The sequence below is a fragment of the Camellia sinensis genome, chromosome 11 (assembly GCF_055761805.1).
Source record: "Camellia sinensis isolate YWXY chromosome 11, ASM5576180v1, whole genome shotgun sequence".
Taxonomy (NCBI): Eukaryota; Viridiplantae; Streptophyta; class Magnoliopsida; order Ericales; family Theaceae; genus Camellia; species Camellia sinensis.
This window is the reverse complement of record NC_138971.1, coordinates 129489308-129509171: the sequence shown is the minus strand read 5'-3', so window position 1 is coordinate 129509171 and position 19864 is coordinate 129489308. Positions and strand designations below refer to the sequence as shown.

At 32.0% G+C, this 19864-nt stretch overlaps 1 protein-coding gene across 3 annotated transcripts; it reads right to left on the bottom strand.

Moving 5' to 3' along the window:
• Positions 1 to 6067: 6067 nt before the first annotated feature.
• LOC114313506 (sulfite exporter TauE/SafE family protein 3) lies at positions 6068 to 12527 on the bottom strand. 3 transcript variants are annotated; one of them, XM_028259883.2, is made up of 12 exons: positions 11804 to 12527; positions 11046 to 11205; positions 10254 to 10454; positions 10107 to 10171; positions 9571 to 9598; positions 9402 to 9481; positions 9246 to 9332; positions 9083 to 9133; positions 8730 to 8951; positions 7363 to 7456; positions 7051 to 7191; positions 6068 to 6366 (listed from the first exon to the last, which is right to left on the bottom strand). In XM_028259883.2, the coding sequence occupies exons 1-12, from the start codon at positions 12017 to 12019 to the stop codon at positions 6281 to 6283; spliced, it is 1431 nt and encodes a 476-aa protein (XP_028115684.2). In that variant the 5' UTR covers positions 12020 to 12527; the 3' UTR covers positions 6068 to 6280. The 3 variants fall into 3 exon arrangements, with proteins under 3 accessions (XP_028115684.2, XP_028115685.2, XP_028115686.2); XM_028259884.2 differs by having other exon boundaries at positions 9402 to 9478; XM_028259885.2 differs by having other exon boundaries at positions 9402 to 9472.
• Positions 12528 to 19864: the final 7337 nt, after the last annotated feature.

The following is a 19864-nucleotide window of genomic DNA, read 5'->3' as shown; positions in this document are numbered from 1 at the left end:
TACATATCTCTTTTCAAAAAGTGAGAATCATAGTATATTGATCATTAAATAAAGCAATGGATGAAGAAACGGTGGTGAAGAACCATCAAAAAGTGAAATTGTGAGTTTTTTATTTATTTGGTAGGTTTTTGTTTTGTTTTTCTGGACTGGTGTTCGACTTTCGTTCGGTGGTTCGAAATCGAACATAATAAAATAGTCCGACATCACATTGCCGAACAAAAAATATAAGTCTAGTGACCAACTATCGAATAAAAGATGCATTTCCGATAACTCCAAACTGAATTTTTTTAATTTGTTCGGCTTCTTATTACCATGTATTTTCAATTTCATTTTTTTTATATTTTTTATGTTTTTGCCTGGAAGGATTACATTTATACTGATTGCAACAACGCAAGTACTACAGTATTAGTAGACTCTAGTCATGAATTCATTACAGACGAGGTTTGTTAAATTTTTTTTATGAATACGATTTTTTTATTTATTTTCAATTTGTATTGAGTTTTATTAATTATTTGATGTATCAATGTATTTATTATCTTTAGATTTTTAGTAGCCGTGAAGCATTAAATGAGCTTCTGACGTTGGGAAGAAGACTGAATTTGTCATTGTTATAAAGATATCAGATGTGGGAGGCAATGGCAGAAAACCAAGACTCACACTTGCTTGTGAAAGAAGTGGTTATTATAGAGACAATAGGAAGATCAAAGAGGAACAATTGAGGTTGACATGTTCTAAAAAGTGTCGATGTCTATTTCTATTAATGGGGAAAAAATTACTTACAAATTGCCAAGACGAATTGTGATAACATGTTTGATTGATGGATGCAAACAATGACAGATTTTATGGATACTTCATGAATATTTGTACACTTGATATTTTTATGAATACTTTTTATGTATGATTTTATGGATGCATGTTTGATTTATGAATTTTTTTATGGATGCTTCAAGGAAAAAATAAATCTTTCAATGTACAGTGACGGGGGGCCTAGATAACTCTATTATAATTTGGTAACATGACACTAGAGTAATCCCATTTGTATAACAATGTATGACTGAACAGACACTTCACAAGTAGCCCAAATTAATTTCTTGTTATCATCTAATTGGACAGCAACATAATGCTGTGAAAAAAAATATTGTCCGGTAATATGGCACTGGAGTTATTCAAATTAATTAGGGTTGTATTACCGAACGAGCCCACCACAAATTAAAAAATCATTGTTTGAAAGAAAGTGACTCTGTAAATGTATAGCAACAAAATGTTGCAGAGATCTATTCTTTCTGACAGCATAACATCGGAATAATGTAGATTGTTTAGCACTATGTTACCAAAATTAGTGGTGTAAAGAGATGAAATAGTTAATTTAGGGTTAGTTTTGGTAATATATTCGGGGTGTAATGAGAATTACATTTTTTTTAGTAGTGTAATGAGATGGAGGGTGTAAAGAGATTAAATAGTGGTGTAAATAGGATCACCCTTTAAATTTATAAATTTTAATTCCTATTATATCCTAATGTGAATTTACCAATAAGGGCAACACATATTAAACCATAAAATAATTTTTTCTTTTTCTCATGGTACACCCTAATCTATTATTCATATTTAAATCTCTACATCTTCTTCCTCAAGAGATCAAAGTTATTTTGTCGTCTTCTTCCTTTTCTTCTTTCTCACTCCAAAACTCCAATCCACCCTATCAAAACTCACCATTATCATTAATATCATTTTTTTATTATTATTTTGAAACCCTAAACCCTAGAAGAAAATTTGAACAATCAAACAATAAATGAAAGTGATAAGATAATTTTTTGAAGCAACCTATCAAAGAGGAGGTAAGCATTCATATAAAAATCAAAATAAAATTATTAATTTCTGTATTTTGTTACATGTCCCATTAGGATGTTAAATCTTTCAATTTTCAGAATCATATAAATAGCATTACAGCTTTTAATAGAAAAATTCTTTGAGATAATCTCTGAACTCAATGATCATATTAGTATCTTTCACACAAAAAACGAGCTATATCCTGTGGTGCTTTTTAATAATTTTTTTTTTTTGTTATCCTTTTACTCTTTCTTTCTATTGAACTTTATGTTTGTTCTGGAAAAAAAAAATTATTGTTTCTATTATTTTCTTCTTACGTATTTTTTATGCACATACACTTAAATTGTGAAAAAAAATATAGAAACAAATTCAATGAAAGAGGTAAGCCAAGCAAGGTAGTAGAGTGTTTTCCCATTCAAGCATTTTGTCAAACACATAGTAATCAACAAATTGTTATAGCAAAATAGCAAGAGAAGAAAGAGATACAAAAAAAACAGAAGCAAGGAGATGAAGCTTGTCAATGGTAACTCTGATTATGGAGTCCTTCGCCGGTGCCTCCTGTGTATCAGTTTGAAATGTTTTTCAAATACTTTTTTTTTTAAATTTGATTATTATTTATTATTTGGGTTTATTAAGGGTAACTTAGGAAAAATTATAGGGTGTATTCAAAGTAATACAAAATTTTAAATAATTGAAAAGGTTATACTTAGAAATAGAGAGTACTTAATGATTTTTTTGGAATAAATAGAATCCTCCATGATATTAAGAATTTCTTATCTAGCAATTTTGGTATGAAGGATTTAGGCCCAGTTAATGTTATATTGGGTATTAAAAAAATTAAAAGTGATAAAGGAATTATTTTGTCACAAGAACATTATGTTGACTAATTGCTAAAGAAATTTAATTATTGTGATGCGGAAGTTGTCTCTACTCCATTTGATCCTAATATTCGCTTAAAGAAAAATTATGGGTGAAAGTATATCTCAACATAAATATGCTCAAATAATAGGATCTTTGATGTATCTTTCTAATTGTGCAAGACCTGATATTTCTTTTGTTGTTTGTAAACTGAGTCGTTACACTATTAATCCTAGTTTAGAGCATTGAAATACAATTGAAAGAATTTTTAAATACCTTAAAGGTACAATAAATTATGGAATTCATTTTTGTGAATTTCCTGTTGTGCTAGAAGGATTTAGTGATGCTAATTGGATAACTGAATCTAATGAAACTAAAGTAACTAGTGGTTATGTGTTTCCTTTAGGTGGTGGTGCAATAGCTTGGAAATCTTCTAAACAAACTATTATATCCAGATCTACCATGGAAGCAAAACTCATTGCCTTAGATTTGACTTGTACTGAGGCCGAATGACTAAGGAATTTATTATCTGATTTATCATTATCTGATAGTCTTATACCTGCTATCTCTATTCATTGTGATAATCAAGCTATAATTGCTAAAGCAAAAAATGCAAATTTAAACGAGAAAAAGAGACATATTAAAATAAGACATAATTCTATTAAACATTTATTATCTCAAGGTGTTGTAGCACTTGATTTTGTGAGGTCTGAAAATAATATAGCAAACCCTTTTACTAAAGGATTAGTGCGCAGGCTAGTCGTTGAATCATCAAGGGGAATGGGACTGAAACCCATAAATTAGTCATCTCAATGGATACCTAACCTTTGTGATTGGAGATCCCACGAATAAGGTTCAATAGGTAATAATGAAGTTGATGTGTGACTTGGAAGAGCACTAAAAATATTAGAGGGAAATTCCTTGGTCCTATTCCTATGGTGATAGTGCTCACTATCGTGACGGGTTTTAGGAAGGGCTTAGCTCTGAATGTATCTAAGGTAGGATTTCTACAGGGTGTTGGTCACAAATCACCCTTGGAGGATACACCTATATAAGTGTGGCAGTGGGGTTGCTGTTGTTGGAAATTGGGTTGCTCCCTAAAGACACTTGTAGAAACAAGATATGTGCGCATGACCGTTTAATGCGCAAAACCGTTCCAGAACCATGATAATTGCTCATGCTGTGCGTGTGGTGAGCCTATGTTTGATCACAAGGACCTTGTTCAAAACTTTGTTTACTATGGTTTCTTCAAATAGAAACTTATTAACACTAACTGGAGGTTCAAGTCTGGAAGACACCAACACTCACTGTGCAGCAAAAACACTCTTTTCAATTTTAAATTATGTGAAGGATTGTTATTTTATAGTTTTAAAAATGTATTTAAGTTAATTTATTTTATTTGATATTTGCATCTTTTTAGGAATAAGTTTATAACGTTAAATTAGTTTCCTAGTCTTTTGGGTTATCCTACAATGTCTCCTAAATATTTGAATTATGGTTATTTAATTGTATATATAATAAGACTTCAACGTTGTTCTCTAAATAGGCAAAAAAAAAAAAAAAAAAGAAAAGAAAAGAAAAGAAGAAGAAGAAGAAGAAGAAGTCTTTCTTCTGCTCTTCTTCTACTCTGTTATATATTTTGTGAGTTTACTGTATTGAGTTTACAAGTGAGTGTTGGGCAATTTAAGGTTCATGAATTTACTTTTGCTGCACACAAGTGATTTTGAAAATCGTTGTATCTTGGGGGAGAAACACCATTCAACTCGATGCAGATAGGGATGACAATTTGAAACTGATCTGACGGGACCCGACATCCCGATCCCGATTGGAATAGTTTTTTTCAAAAAAATACCCCCAATGGGCCGGGGATGGTATTCAAAAATAAATCCCTTCCCCAGCCCCAAACCCACCCCATCCTCGGCCCCATCCCCATTTACCTCCGATATGAAATTACCACTGTACCCCTCTCTATATATATACAAATATATGTTTTCTCTCTTCTTTCACTCATTTTAGGCTCCTTCTCTCTGATCTCCCTCCCTCCAATCTCTCTCTCTAAAACCCTCCCTCCGATCTCTCTTCTCCAAAGCCCCCTATCTCTCTCTCTCTCTCTCTCTCTCTCATCATCGCAGATCGCCGTCGTCCTTCTATCGCTAGAGGTTTGGAATATGGTGAAGGTAGGGTACCACAAAGATTTTGTGATCAATGAAGATGATCAATGGACGCTGCAGTGATGGAGGGGTTGGGTTTTCTATGCTAGCTTCTGTTGGGTACCTGTGTAGAACTCTTCAAGGCATGCTTGTATTCTTGGCTCATGTTTCAGTTCCACTTCGCATGTTGTTGCCCTTTTGGATAAATTGCAATCTTAACTTTGAATGGGCAATATTTATTTTGTTGATGTTTGCTGCTGAAATCATTGATGTTTTTGATTTTGTTCGTAAGACTTTTTTTAGGTAAAAGCTATTCCAACCATATGTATCCTCTTGTTTCCGAACCTTTCAATCATGAAGTCTTTCCATTGTTGAACTCACAGATTTCCTTCGATTGCATACCATGCTTGCAATTTGTTTAGTTATATGCCTTCTTGAAATTGTGTTTAGTATAACAAAACTAGGATTCAAGCAGATAATGTTACACTTTGCCAAACTATTGCAGTTTTAGATGTTTTGTGTTCAATAAGACAGAGCTTCCATAGCCTTTGCTTCTTCTTTTAGTTGATCTAGTTCTAGAAATCATTTACAATACATATATATATATTTTTTTTTCTTGCTTAATCAAACATAAGAATAAACATTTCAATCTGTTGTTGTTGAATATATATGTTGTTTTTTTTTTTTTTTTTATTTTGGCTGGGAAATTTTCGAGGTCGGGAAAACCCGATCCCTATTAGGAGGTGGAGGTGGAGGCGGGGGCGGTAATAGGCTCCCCGTCAGTGATCGGGGCTGGGGACGGAGAAATTTCTACCATTGGAGATCGAGGAAGGGAAGTGTGATCCCAGGCCCAGGCCCCGCCCCGGTCTGTTGCCATTCCTAGGTGCAGAAGAGGGTGTATCGTTCCTAAGGAAAGTGCAATCAGCGTGCCTCGACCGGTCTATTGCCATTCCTAGGTACAGAAGAGGGTGTATCGTTCCTAAGGAAAGTGCAATCTGCGTGCCTCGACCACTGTTCGGGCTTCTCTAAACTTTCTCTCTATTAATAATATTTATTTGTTGTTTTTAGTTTATTATTAGCTTGGTATTTTCATTCTAATAGTAAATCCTTTTTAATTTTTCTGCCATTGCCAACTTGTGAAATATAGAAGTCAAAGTTGTGATCTAGATGACCAGTTAAATCAGTTCATCATCAACCCAAACTATGCAATTGAATTTTCAGAGAGTAAAATATAAACATAATAAGAGATTAAAACACCCTTTTATAGCTTTACCTATAGCTGCACTGGAATATTTTATGTAACAGAATCAATGCAAGTTACAGTTCATCCTACAACGGGCAAGAATGGCATAAGGCCAACATTTGTGTACTAAGGAGGCTGATTTATAACAACAGGGAATCCTATAAAAATGTTGGTTTCCAAGGCGGGGAAGTAAGATGAGAAACTAAGCATCGTACTTGCAGAGGTTCTCAAAACCCATGTATTCCTGGCGCTGAATCTTCCCAATCATGTTCACTATGCCAATGCCACCTATCCAACAAATGCAAAAATGTATAAGAAATCAAGACTGACTTCATGCTCCGTTTGATTCAGCAGAAAACATTTTCAAAGGAAAAACATTTTCTACGAAAAACCTGTTTTAGAAAATGTTTTCCTATGTTGGTTGTGAAATGTACTAGTAGTGATTGTATTAGTGGTGATGGTGGCAGTAATGGTGATGGAAGTGTGATGGTACGGTGGTGGCGGGGTGATGGATGTAGAGGTGATTGCGATTGTGATAATGTGGTGACATTGATAAGACTTTAGTCCGAAAAACGTCTTCCACCTTTCAAAAGTAAAAAAATATTTTCTGACCAATAAGCTTATTTTCTGTTAACTACGAAAAATGTTTTTTTGTTGACTTGTTTTTTGTTGTACAGAAAACTAGAAAAAGAATAGGTGATGTGGGTTGTGATAGTATGGTGGTATTGATAAAACTTTAGTCCGGAAAATATTTTCCATCTTTTAAAAGTGGACATTTCTGCCCAAATAATTTCATTTTCTATTGAACATGTTGAAATTCGTTTTTTGTTGTACCAAAAATTAGAAAATGCTGAAAACACTTTCCGACCAAAAAAAAAGATCGTCAATAAACTGAAAAAATAAAACAACAATATTTAAAAATGTAAAGCAGCAGAGATTTGCGGTAACAAAGATGGGGAAGATCAAGCTCACCTAGTGAGATTGCGCTCACAAAGATCGTGAAAGCCAGAATGAAGATGATCAAAGATGCCCTTCCCAGTATGATGATCAGTCTTCTTACAACATGTTGCCCAATTAAAGCAGCAATAGTTGCCACAGCCATGAAGTAGAGAGCTGTCATATACACGTAGACAATAATCAAATTTAAAACAATCAGATGAACATAAGACAATATCTGCAGAAGAAAATTCCTGTGTCATTTCTACTCGGGTTTTCAGATGATTTCTTAAAAGAATAATAGGAATTGCTTCTATGAAGTATTTTGGAAGTATTACATTAACTTACCATAGGGAATCGGAAACCGTTTTAGAAGGTAATATTCTATGACAGACATTGATGAAGAGAAGGTCATTGCGAAGGTGGCCGTGGCACTTGAAACCTGAACAAAAATTCTCAAGGAATTTAGGACCAGACCAGACTGACCAGAGTAGACAGATTTTTTGAGATCACATTTTAGAAACTCCAATTAGTGTCTAATGTGAGGAAGTCATGTGATTTTTACCTAGAATTTCTGAGTTTCTAAGAAAGTTTCTACCTGAAACTGTTATGTGCCACACCCAATTTCCTCATCCAGACATTAATTATCAAATTATTCAACAACTATCCAAATAATGAAAACAGCTGAATTGATACTATTCTAGCTCACTCAAAATCATTTCTGGGAATGCAAGATAATTATTTTTTTTTGTTGTTGCTAATGTTACATATAGTGGAGATGTATTTCAATGGTAAGGTGAATGAAGCATTAATTCTGTTAGTTACTTGGAACAAATTTCATTTTCCACAAAGCAAGCAGGTTTACTGAAGTCCAATATAAGTAGGAAAGGTATAGATAACCAAGTAATAGTTATACAAAACAATGAATTAACCCATAGTAATTTTTTAATTTGGATTCAGTACTTAAAAAGTATAGCCATCATGAACTAAGAAGCATGAATATAGACGGTACACGAAGCAACATGATATAGACACACCAACACGACACAGGCTGTTACAACAATTTTCAAAAAATTAGAACACCACAAGGCACGGGCATGACAACAAATAAATACATATATTTTTATATTTATACATTAAAATATTAACTATTTCTTTATTTTTTACATTACAAATACATTTATATTTTATTATATCAAAACAGTAAGAACTTATTTTGCACATTTTAAATATTGAAAAAGAAATGCAAATAAAGCTTATTGGTGGTAGGACGGGCCACTTCAAAAGGTACACATATCTTTTCTAGGAAACTCTCATAAACAAAATAGAAGCTTTTAACTTTCAAATTCCCAAAATTAAAAGAGGGATTAATAGGTGTAGATCCACATTGTTTTTATTTTATCATTGAATCCTAAGTTACTTTATTTATACCAGCAAAGTGTTTCATGTGTGTCTAAGTAATGGACACGTGTATCACCCAAGTGTTTGAAGCGTGTCTAGTTCGAGAAAAGAACAAAAAGAAAAAATAGGACACGTCTAAGTGTCCAGTGAGTATTAGTGTCCAACACGTGTGGCACCTTCCTAAAGACATCGGTACTGCTCAGCTCATGAATAATGAAACATAAAATCACCACCCTATCTTGTCTTCCATTATTTTTTATTTTTTTATTCTTTTGGCTTCAATTCAATGTAATAATGAAAAAGCACAAAACTACCTGAGGAGGAACTCCCAGCTCCAAAAATAGTGGACCCAAAATAAATCCGCCACCTAATCCAAGCAGTCCACCAACCATACCAGCTACAACACCACAGAAGCAGTACAAAGCCAGCTGGTGTACATGGAAGTTAGTTCCATCCTCTCCTTTTGATGCAATCACTTTGTGTCCCCTGTACAGGCTGATTGCCTCATACAAAGTTACCCCAACAGAAACTGGGATCTGCAGGACATTCAAAAAGATGAATTTAAAAAGATACTTCAAAGCCCAGTTTGCATCAGTCAACCTCAAAACTATGAAATAATAAAAATACAATGTAAATCCCTTTCTTCAGATGAACTAATAAAAGGTACCTGTAACAAGTTCAAGATCCAATATGCTGTTGAACAAGTGACTGTATGAGTCTTTTTTCATTAGACAAAAATATTAAACCAATCAGTTCATGAATTCGTACATAAAAGAGAAATGAAATATAAGCTTTTTGAGAAAGAAAAAAATGAGGAAAGATTATAGAACCTTGGCGATCTGCAGTGCAAGGAATGTAACCCAAACAAAAATGAGAAGCCCAAGTTCCTTCCAGCAAACATTCTCAATTACACTGGCCTGGGATGCTTATATGTATTAGATTTCAGGACAGCATGGAACTGAAAACAGGTTGTAGAGGATACACACCTCTGGCTCTAAAGAACCCTTGGTCACATTTTGGTTGCCATTGTTTGGGCCGCCAGGAAGAAGCTTGTATTCTGCTCCTTCTAGATGTATGAGTATCCCACGTAAAAAGTTATGAGCAAAAGGTTCTATATGGTGTTGGTATAATAAAGTGAATAGTGGATCAACTTACCATTTGCCTCCAGACGCTTAGCAGCCTCCTGAAATCAGAGGAAAAGATTGATATTCAGAATAGAAGAATTAAGATTTGTTTGCATAAATACGTACATTCAAGGGGAACAGGGACACCATTTGAACACAAAAACAGAAGTCCAAATCCCACATTACACTGCCTCAATTTTGGTGAACATAGATAAAAAAAAATTATAAAAAATGGTGATAAAACCATTGAAATTGCATAATATCTTTGAAATCAAACTACTTCCTATACATGATCGAAAGAACATTTAGGTTGTGTTTGGATCTTGGATTTGAGTAGGAATTTGTAGAGGAAAAAAGAAAGGGGAAGGAAAATATGGGAAAAAAATAAATAAAGAAGCTTATGTTTCATTCATAATTCCCTTCCCTTTTTCTTTCTCTCTCCAAATCCCTCAACAAATCCAAGATTCAAACTGAGCGTCATGATACAACTGAAAACTAGGTGGCATGATCTAATTGTCTGTATGGGTTCCAAATGCCTTCTAATTCTACTTGTAAAATGCATGATACCTTTTTCATAATGGTTTCTTTCTTCCATGTATCAACACCCTTGAAAAAGGCCTTAGTTGATGTGACTGCAAACCACCATTTAAAATCAAGATAACTAGTGGAGCAGAATCCCAAGCAAGAAGAATTCAAAATGCAACCAATCATTACCTACAAAGAGAATAATTAGTAGAACTGTGACCATCCAGTCGGCAAAAACCACGTTGAAAGCAACACCAATACTAATACCCAGCATGAGCATTGGTTGGACAAGCAGCGCTAAGTCATAGTCAATGATGGGCATATCAAGTGTAGGATGCCTTAGCCTAAGATTGTAGTAAACAGTTGAAGTTGCTGCACCCATGATCATACCTAAACAAAAAATAATGCAAAAATCTATGAATACCATATTTACACGACCAGAGATGTTTAATGGAGCACACAAGTAAGCTTTCCCAAGAACCACTTTTTTTAATTTCCATGGGTGTTAAACCAATTTGAGAAAAAAGTTCTAGAAAGTTTAAGTCATGTGAGGTAAATGACGGCTGCCAAAATGAGACTCTTGACTGTCTCCAAAGATTCAAAGTCTATTAAATTCGTCAATAACGCCAAAACAACTTAATTCACCTCAAATAAAATTGATGTCATGTTAATGCAATAAATTAACCATCGATAGTCTAAAAATAGTTTATGCTTAGAACTCGAAAAGTTTTACAGGCGAAGTCCCTTCTTCCGTTGTTAAGAATGAATCCAAAACCATATCTTAAGTCAACTCATTCAGCTTCTTTTATCTTATTGCCTTTTTATTTATATCAAACAAAACGATATTCAGACCTATCCCTTTTTTTCTATTTTTTCATAATCTACAAAGTCAATGGCAACAGGTCAATCCATTCATGTTGATTAAAAATATGCAAGTCTTCTCTGGAGATATTATGAAATGGATATATGTCTGTATCTTACATTTTGAGAGTGCAGTCGCAGATTTTGGATCAAACCCGATAATTAGACTGAGCATAGGAACAAATATTCCACCACCACCAACACCACCCACACTCCCAAATGCTGCTCCACAGAATCCAATTATGGTACCCAAAACAATCCTCACATCAAATTTCATTTCCTGCAAATCAAATTCAACAATTGTGCCCACTTAAAATTCCACTAATCAGTTCTTCGAATTTGCAGATAACCCCCTTGTGGTTTATGAACTGAAGTGCACCATAAAACATGCGGTTCAACTTAACAAGTGTGAAACACATGCCAGAAATAAGGGGATTATATCCTCCTTTTTCAAATTTCAAGAGGGTAAACCAAAAATGGAATAAAACATAAGGGGCTAAAGTGCATTTTGCCTCCTAAACAAAGGACGAAAATATCCGTATTATATAAAGAGGTATTTTAGTCTTTTTTTAATTAAATTGTTAACGGGTGCAAACCACAAAGGGCTATGTGGTTATTTCTAAATTGGAGGGGTAATCCACAAATGGATCATTCCAGAAGGGATGACAAAACAATGAACTGTGTATATACAAACAAGTTGATTAATTTTGCATACTCTTCTCTTCATCTATATAAATATGAAATTAGTTGATTAAAGGCCATCTTAATTAAAATTAAGCAAAATGAGTAATAGATTAACAATAGCAAATAAATAAACACAATAGTAGAATGTAATGAAACAGCATCACAGCAAAATAACATTGATGATTTTGACTTACAGGCCAAACATGTTGGTAACCCGATCGATTGGATTGCCATAAGAAATTCACAAACTGTGAAATATAAGCCGATTCTGATGTTTCAGTCGGGGTATAGGTTGATGATTTCTGTTTCAAGCTTCTTTCAGCTGAAGCAATCATTGATGCCAATACAAAACTCGAAGATATCATCAACATCGATCTCAAAACCCTCCATTTCGCTCCAATTTCCGCCATTCAATTTCAACAATTCAATTTTTTTTTTAAAAAAAAAAATTCTTTTTCCCCTCTAAAAACTCCTTGTTCTTTATCTCCCTCTCTCTCTCTCTTTCTCTCTCTATATATATATGGCTCTGTTTCTCGGTCTAGAAGAGCTGGAACTGAGAATTGTACAAGAAGACGAGCTGTGATTTGCAGAGAAGTTCGCGGGAAAGAAATGCAGTAGTGAAATAACAAGGGGAACCTATGATGCAAGGAGATCCAGAGTAAAGGCCTGTTTGGTTGGCGAGAAAGCTCAGGAAAATATGAGAGGCATGCGGCAAAAGATACGAGGGAAATTCTCTATGAAGCAAGGAGAGAAACGAGCGTGAAAGAAAATGGGAGAGAAAATTAAGGAGGGAACCCGGGCCTTTCTTTCTTTCTTTTTCTTTTTCTTTTTTTTGGTATGATTAACAAATTTTTTTTTCTAAAATAGTGTAATTATCGAGTTCAATTTTGTTAAAATGTAAATTCACATTGTGAGATTAATCAATTATATGAACAGTTTATCTTATATTATAAATTCAGATAAATGTGTATACAAAAAATTAATTGATCCAAATTAATTTCGTAATAAGTTAATTTCACTGTCAAGTTAAAATTATCAATTTTAATAAATCCACAATTATCTTGAGCAAAGTGCGCCCCACCGACAATAACAATACAAAAGAATGAATTTTTTTTTTTTTTAGTAAAAAAAATTCATATTTTAATGCACAAAGCATAGATGTATTATTAAAAAAAAATTAAAAAAAATCTTTAAAAAAAATGACAAAAATGTGTCATTATTTTATTTGTTATTTTTTAAAAAAATTTCTTTACAAATATTTTATGTTTTAAATATAATTAGATTAGGTGTATCTGAAAATTATTTAAAAAATTAACTAAAGTATGAAAAAAAATGATAAATTTTTTTAAAACTATATTTTCATTTGAATACCAAACAAAGTAAGTGATTATTTTATACAATTATATTTTGACCAATAACAAGGTCTGCCATGTTTTTTATACTATTTAGTGTTTGTTTGGCATGTAGGTTGATTTTTTGGATATTTTTCTCGTATAAGATAGATTTTTTTGACTTTTTTAACTTTTGTGAGAGAAAAAATAAAATGATTATGAGTTGAACGTGAAATTTTTATCTTATTTGACTAAAATAACATATTTTGTTCTATATGACTATTTTAGCCCAAACAATCATCCCAAACGGGGCTTTAGAAAGAATAACAGGCCAATGGATATAAGAAAAATATTTACAAAATATTTAGAATTTTTGCGGTGTAAATTTTTATTGTACTTTTTAATAAATTAAAAACTTGTACCCTTACTGTGGAGGGAAGATATATGAGCCCAGACTCAAGCCTAGGCACACTAGCCCAAGCCGAAAATAATAAGAGTAAAACACATTCTTTGAAGTTCACAAAGGACATCTAGCAACAACTTGTCATCTAATTAAGGCGTGTGGGGATAAAGCAATTATGAAAGATAGCCTTTTAGAAGACCAAATCTATTAAGTAAAGAAGAGGCGTCAGACAAGCCTTCATTCGATGGTGGGGAGCATAGAACAGATGAGACTAGGATGTAGGCTAGACCTAATGGCAAGCAAAATCGTCCGATTAGTTTAATTCTATGGTCGTGGCGCTCAATAAGTTGGCCATTGACATCTGATATCATCTAAATCATCTATACACTAATGATCCAACGATCAGAGGCAAAGCACACTTGGCAAGTTGCCGGACTAAAGTTAGGTTTGGACAGAACCCTTTAATCAAAGCAAGATCCAATGGATGAGGTTTGAGTTAGAATAACCATAAAAAGGTAGGCCAACAAGGCATAAGAGACAAGTAAAGGGGTCCTATCTAACTCAACTAAAGCTCAATCAAATCCTATACGAGAAATATTTTATTGTGCTGACTCGATGTCAGAGGGTCCTCCCAACCAATCCTGATTGGAAGTGATCACTGACGTTTGATTGCTCTTCGTAGAATGTAAAGGATTTGACGCATCATTTCGCTTTTTTCTGTGGAAATAATTTCACATTCCACACTTCTTTGTAAATTTTTTAGGACACTCAAGTCCTATTTTTGAAACTGTTACTCCAATATGTTCAAGTTTAAATTTGTTTTGGCCAAAAGAACATTATCTATCCAAAAAGATAACTATTATGTTCAAAAGTTTACCAATCTGTCTATCTATTTAAATGTCACATATTTGTATACGTGTCACCTATTTGTTCAAATATGTATACGTGTCACTTATCTATTCAACTATCTATCAAATGTCCAACTATCTATTCTAATATTTACATGTGTTACCGATATGTTCAATACTACGTATCTATTCACCTCACCGCCACTAATCACCATTGTCGGCAACTTTCCAACTAATTTTTTTGATGATTTTTTCACACTTATTCTTATCACAAAAAAATTAAATATTAGATTAAATAACATATAAACTCATAAAAATGAATTTTTCACCAATTAATTGATTTTTTTGCTTTGGTGTTGAATAGTAGTTCTATTATTTATCGACTAGACACATGAATAATCAACACAAATTCTCATAAAAAGGCATAAAGACTGACCCAACTTTAGAGTATCTCCAATACTTACTCTCTCTTTCTTTCCATCAAATTTGAGTAAAGATTTGAGTTAAAAAATTCATCTAATATCAAGCGTTTCAATACTAAATTTTTAATTTTCATCAAACAATCGGTCTACCTATTTATGTAAATTTCTCTCCATTTTTGCAAGGACAATCGGCCGGACAACAAGTGTACTGTGACGCTCTAACAACTACTTGCAACAATAACGGTTATCTTTTTCAATTTGATGAAACGCTCAAGACTCTCAATTTGATAAAAATTTTAAATTTTCTCTCATTTGATATTGGTTTGAGTTCACAGTTGAAGCAACAAAACTGTACCTAGTTCAACAAATTTAAGTTTGACGAGAAAAAAATGTAAGCGTTAGAGACACTTTTACACGAGATGACTCATCATAAATGACTAAGGCTAAGTTTGGGTACTCTCAAAAAAGCCAAAAAGTCAAAAAGTTACTCAAAAAGTTAAAAAGTTAACATTATTCACTAAAAGTCAACAATTACGGCTGCACAACTTCCAATTCAAATTTTTTCCTACAAATCAATTTTTACAATTTTTTATTACACATTTTTCAATAAAAAGTCAAAAAGTTAACCCAAACATTCATATTTTCAACCTCAATTTTTTAGTCCAAAAAGAAAAAAAGTGCACTTATTTAGTCTTCCCAAACTTGGCCTAAATGATAAAAGGTGGTTCGGAAATACGGGTAAGTTTTGTATTTTATAGGTGATTGCTATTTGCACTCCTCTTTTTTATAATTACACTCTATATTTTGTTTTAGCATAAAAAATTACGTATGACACAGTCTTCAATGCACACTAAGTGACAAAATTTGGTGTGTGATTATAAAAGAATGAGTGCCAATAGCAATCCCTATTTTATATTGACAATAAATATATATATATAGCTACCCTGTCTGTTTGGAAATTAGCAAAAACTACAATTGAGTCAATTTGATCAAAAACTACTTCCAAATAAGGTAAGTAGAAGTTTTTAGTGATTAAAAAATACACTAGAGCTTCTTTCTTTCTTTTTTTATTAAAAAATAGATATGTAAATAGGCTATTTCACATATTTATCAACAAGCATTTCCCCTTAATATTTATAGACATTTGTCGAAACCAACACCGCACTTACGTTAGGACTGAAACTATAAGATTCCAATGTATTCTAGGTAATAAGAAGTAGGTGTAACCCCAATAATCTGTTATGGGGAAAACTTGAACCTAGGCGTTGAACGAGATATATAAACTCCTTACCACTAAACCAATAAATCATTGGTAAAATACACTAGAGCTTCATCAGTTACTTTGAAAATTGAGAAAATTAAATTTAGATTTTCGCTTAGTATGCATGTGTGTGGCACTACAACAAAAATATACTTTAGTGGCACTACGCTAGTGGCATATTTTTAGAAAATGCCACAAAAAATGATATTTAGTGGCACGTTTTTGAAAAATGTCACAAAACGACAAACATAAAAGGCTCTAGTGACATTTCAATGAACAAGTGTCACAAAACTACAACAAAAACATACTTTAGTGGCACTACACTAGTGGCATATTTTTAGAAAATGCCACGAAAATGATATTTAGTGGCAAGTTTTTGAAAAATGCCACAAAACGACAAACATAAAAGGCTCTAGTAACATTTCAATGAACAAGTGTCACAACACTATAACAAAAATATATTTTAGTGACACCATACTAGTGGCATGTTCTTAAAAAATGTCACAAAAAGAATATTTGGTGGCATTTTTTAGAAAAATGTCATAGAGCCACAAACATACAAGGTTCTAGTGGCATTTCAATTAAAAAAAGTGTCACTTCACTACAACAAAAATGCCACTACAAAAACTTTTTATGAATATTTGCAATGGTTTTTTAAAAAAAAATGAGTAGGTGCAAATTATTTTTTATGGCACTTAGGTGAAAAGTGTCATAAACAAATATTTTATAGTATTTTGAGAAATGTCACTAAGCCAAAAACTTTCCAAGCTTATAATGACATTTTTGAAAAAATAAAAATGCCAATATATTTTCTAAATTTTTAAAATGCAGTAAATGATTAAAAATAAATGAATTAAACTCAATATACACTACAGAAAAAAGCATATTCGGCGACTAAATTTCCTGACCAAAAAAATTTGATCGTTGAAAGTATAGCTCTCAGCGACCAAAACAGCATTAGTTGTCAAAAGTAAAATTTTTTGGCGACTAAACAATTTTAGTAGCCAAAAGTCTACAATTGGTGACTAAAACTAAATTTGGTCGCTGATTATATGGGTTTTAGTGACTAAAAAATTTTTAGAAGCCCAAAGTAAAACTTTTTGGCGACTAAAAAAATTTAGTAGCCAAAAGTCTACAATTGGCAACTAAAAATAAGTTTGGTCGTTGATTATATGGGTTTTACCGACTAAAAAAATTTTAGTAGCCAAAAGTAAAGCTTTTTGGTGCCAAAAAAAATTTTAGTAGCCAAAAGTCTACAATTGGCGACTAAAAAATAAGTTTAGTCGCCAAAAGTGGTCATTTTTAGCGCGGGAGAACTAAAATCCTAAGGCGGGAATAAAATTTTTTGGTGACCAAAATTTTAGTAGCTGAAAGTGCATCTTCGGCGACCAAATCCGATTTTGGTCGACAAAAGTTAAGTTTTTAGCAACTAAAAAATAATTAGTAGCTAAAAGTATAGAATTGGCGACTAAAAAATATTTTTAGTTGCCAAAAGTGGTCTTTTTTTATTTTGGTAGTAAATAGTTTATTTTACATAAATTATGTTCAATAAAATAATTATGTTTATACATATACTTTTATATTAATATGGATGTATGTACTATATAAATAATATATGTTGCATATATAATCATGTGGTGTTATAGAGGTGTAGTGGGAAGAGTGTGGTGTATAAGGTTTATGGTGCGGAAAGTTGGCGGTTCGAGTTTTCGCAAGAGCGGATCAAATTGTTCTACAACGAATTATCGTCATGAATGGCACTTGATAGCGTCACGAATAGTGCCTACCATGACATTAAAGTGTCACTGAAAGGTTTTAGTCTTGATGGTGTAATGATACTTACAAGTGTCACTAACTCTTTTTTTAATGGCGCTTGATAGTGCCACAAATAATATCTACCATGACATTGAAATGTCATTGAAAGTTTTCAGCCATGATAGTGCAGTGGCACTTGCAAGTATCTACCGTGGCACTCGTATCTACCGTGGCACCGATAAAAGTGGCATTTGTTCAAAATGCCATAAGACCAAAAAATGTCATTAGAAGAATAGTTTTGTGACACTTTCAAATGTCACTAAACTAAGAAAATGTTGTAGTGTGGTATAGATTGAATGAGTGTATTGTGTAATCTATGTATAGATTGAATTTGAATTATATATTGAAAATTTTGAACAATTCTGAATATATTTTATGGGTTCATAGCATCACTGAAACTTAATTACATCGAAAATGTTTCATCGATTTGTAAAATTCTATCTCATTTTTCATTAATTAGTAGAGAGATGATATGATCCAAATAAACTAACAAACTAATAAACTAACTTTTTAAATATTGTCAAATGAAGCCATACTATGGTGTGTCTAATTAATGGTATTTTGTGATTTGTTTATCATTTTTTTTCTACTTTAATTAATTAGAGAAAAATATATTGTTTATTTACATATAAAATGAGTTAGCAAAATTGAACCCTCAAAAAGAATGGAAAGGTATTTAAGGATTTTACTTTGTCCAACATGATTGATTATAATTATTTAGGGTTAAAAATGACACAAAAATTATAAACAATTGAATAATTAGATAATAAAAAATGAGTGCAGTGGGTTTTAGAAAAATTAATTATAAATATTAATAATTAAAATTATAAATTTTTTTATTAAAGTATAATAATTTTTGAAAACTAGCACTGATAAGTTATTATATAAACCAAAACAATATAAACTTTTATAGTAACAAATTTATTATTGTTAACAAGTGTCTTTGTTGTGTCTGTCCTCCACTGGTGTCTTAGTGGTGGGTCTCTCACTTAGTGAGAGTTAATTCCTGGCTGACAACCGGTTATTCAGGGTCAGGGTCCACAGAGGCTATGAGACACCACAGAGCCTTTTTTTTCATGATAAAAAAAAAACAAGTGCCTTTGCTAAAACATTTTAAAAAAAAATTATTATAAAAATTATTAATTTATATAGTATTATACTATACTTGCTAAAAGAGGGCCACCTGACGAAGTTTATGTATACTTTGAGGGACCCACTTCGAAATCTTAAGTCGAGACACGTCAGATCACACGTCACCCTTTTTAACTTGGGAAAGTAATCCAGTGGTGCAGTCATATATATATATATATATATATATTTCAATAAAAAAGTTTATGTATTTCAATAATTAAAGCAGTACATAGTTCTTTTTTGGTGAAATTATCGATAGATCTTATTTTTTAAACTTATTACTTATTAAGTCTTATTAATAAATTTATTAATTTTTTTATTTTTATGAATAAATTTATAGTGATAAATTTATCAATTTCTTATTTTTATAATAATAAATTTATCAATTAAGACCTGTAAATAAATAAATCTAATTAATAGGACTGATTGGTAGTTAGTTTTTTTTTTTATGATTTTGTAAAACAATTGAACTCCACCACTGTGCAGTTAATTCTCCTTTCAACTTTATCTTCGTGAGAAATTATTCGGTATGTTTCCAAATCAAAAATGCCAATCTACCTATTCTGATCTGGTTAAATTAAAAAAAATATAAAATAAAATTCTTGGCATCGGTACAATACAAACAAGCATGACCAGCGAGTCCATACGAAGATTGTTGTGTGTTTTTTATATTAATATTTTATAGTAATATTATAAATTGAGATTTATGAATTTAAAATTTAGTCAGAAAAATAAATTAATGATTCAAATTTATTTTATTTATAAATCTCATATGTTATTAATTTAATCTCTATAATACAAACAAATTTAAAATAAATTATGAATTGATAAATGTGGTTTTGAGCTATTTCAAGAAGATGATTAAAAGTTATTTTTTAACGTTTAACTCATTTTAAATCACATCATATGTCACATTTTTTACACATTTTTTTTAAAAAAAAATCAATTTTTAACAATTTTTTCAAAATAACCCTTTATAGCATTTTTGAATATTTTATGATTATATTGGGGGGCAATAACACTTGTGGTTTAAGAGCTTTTATA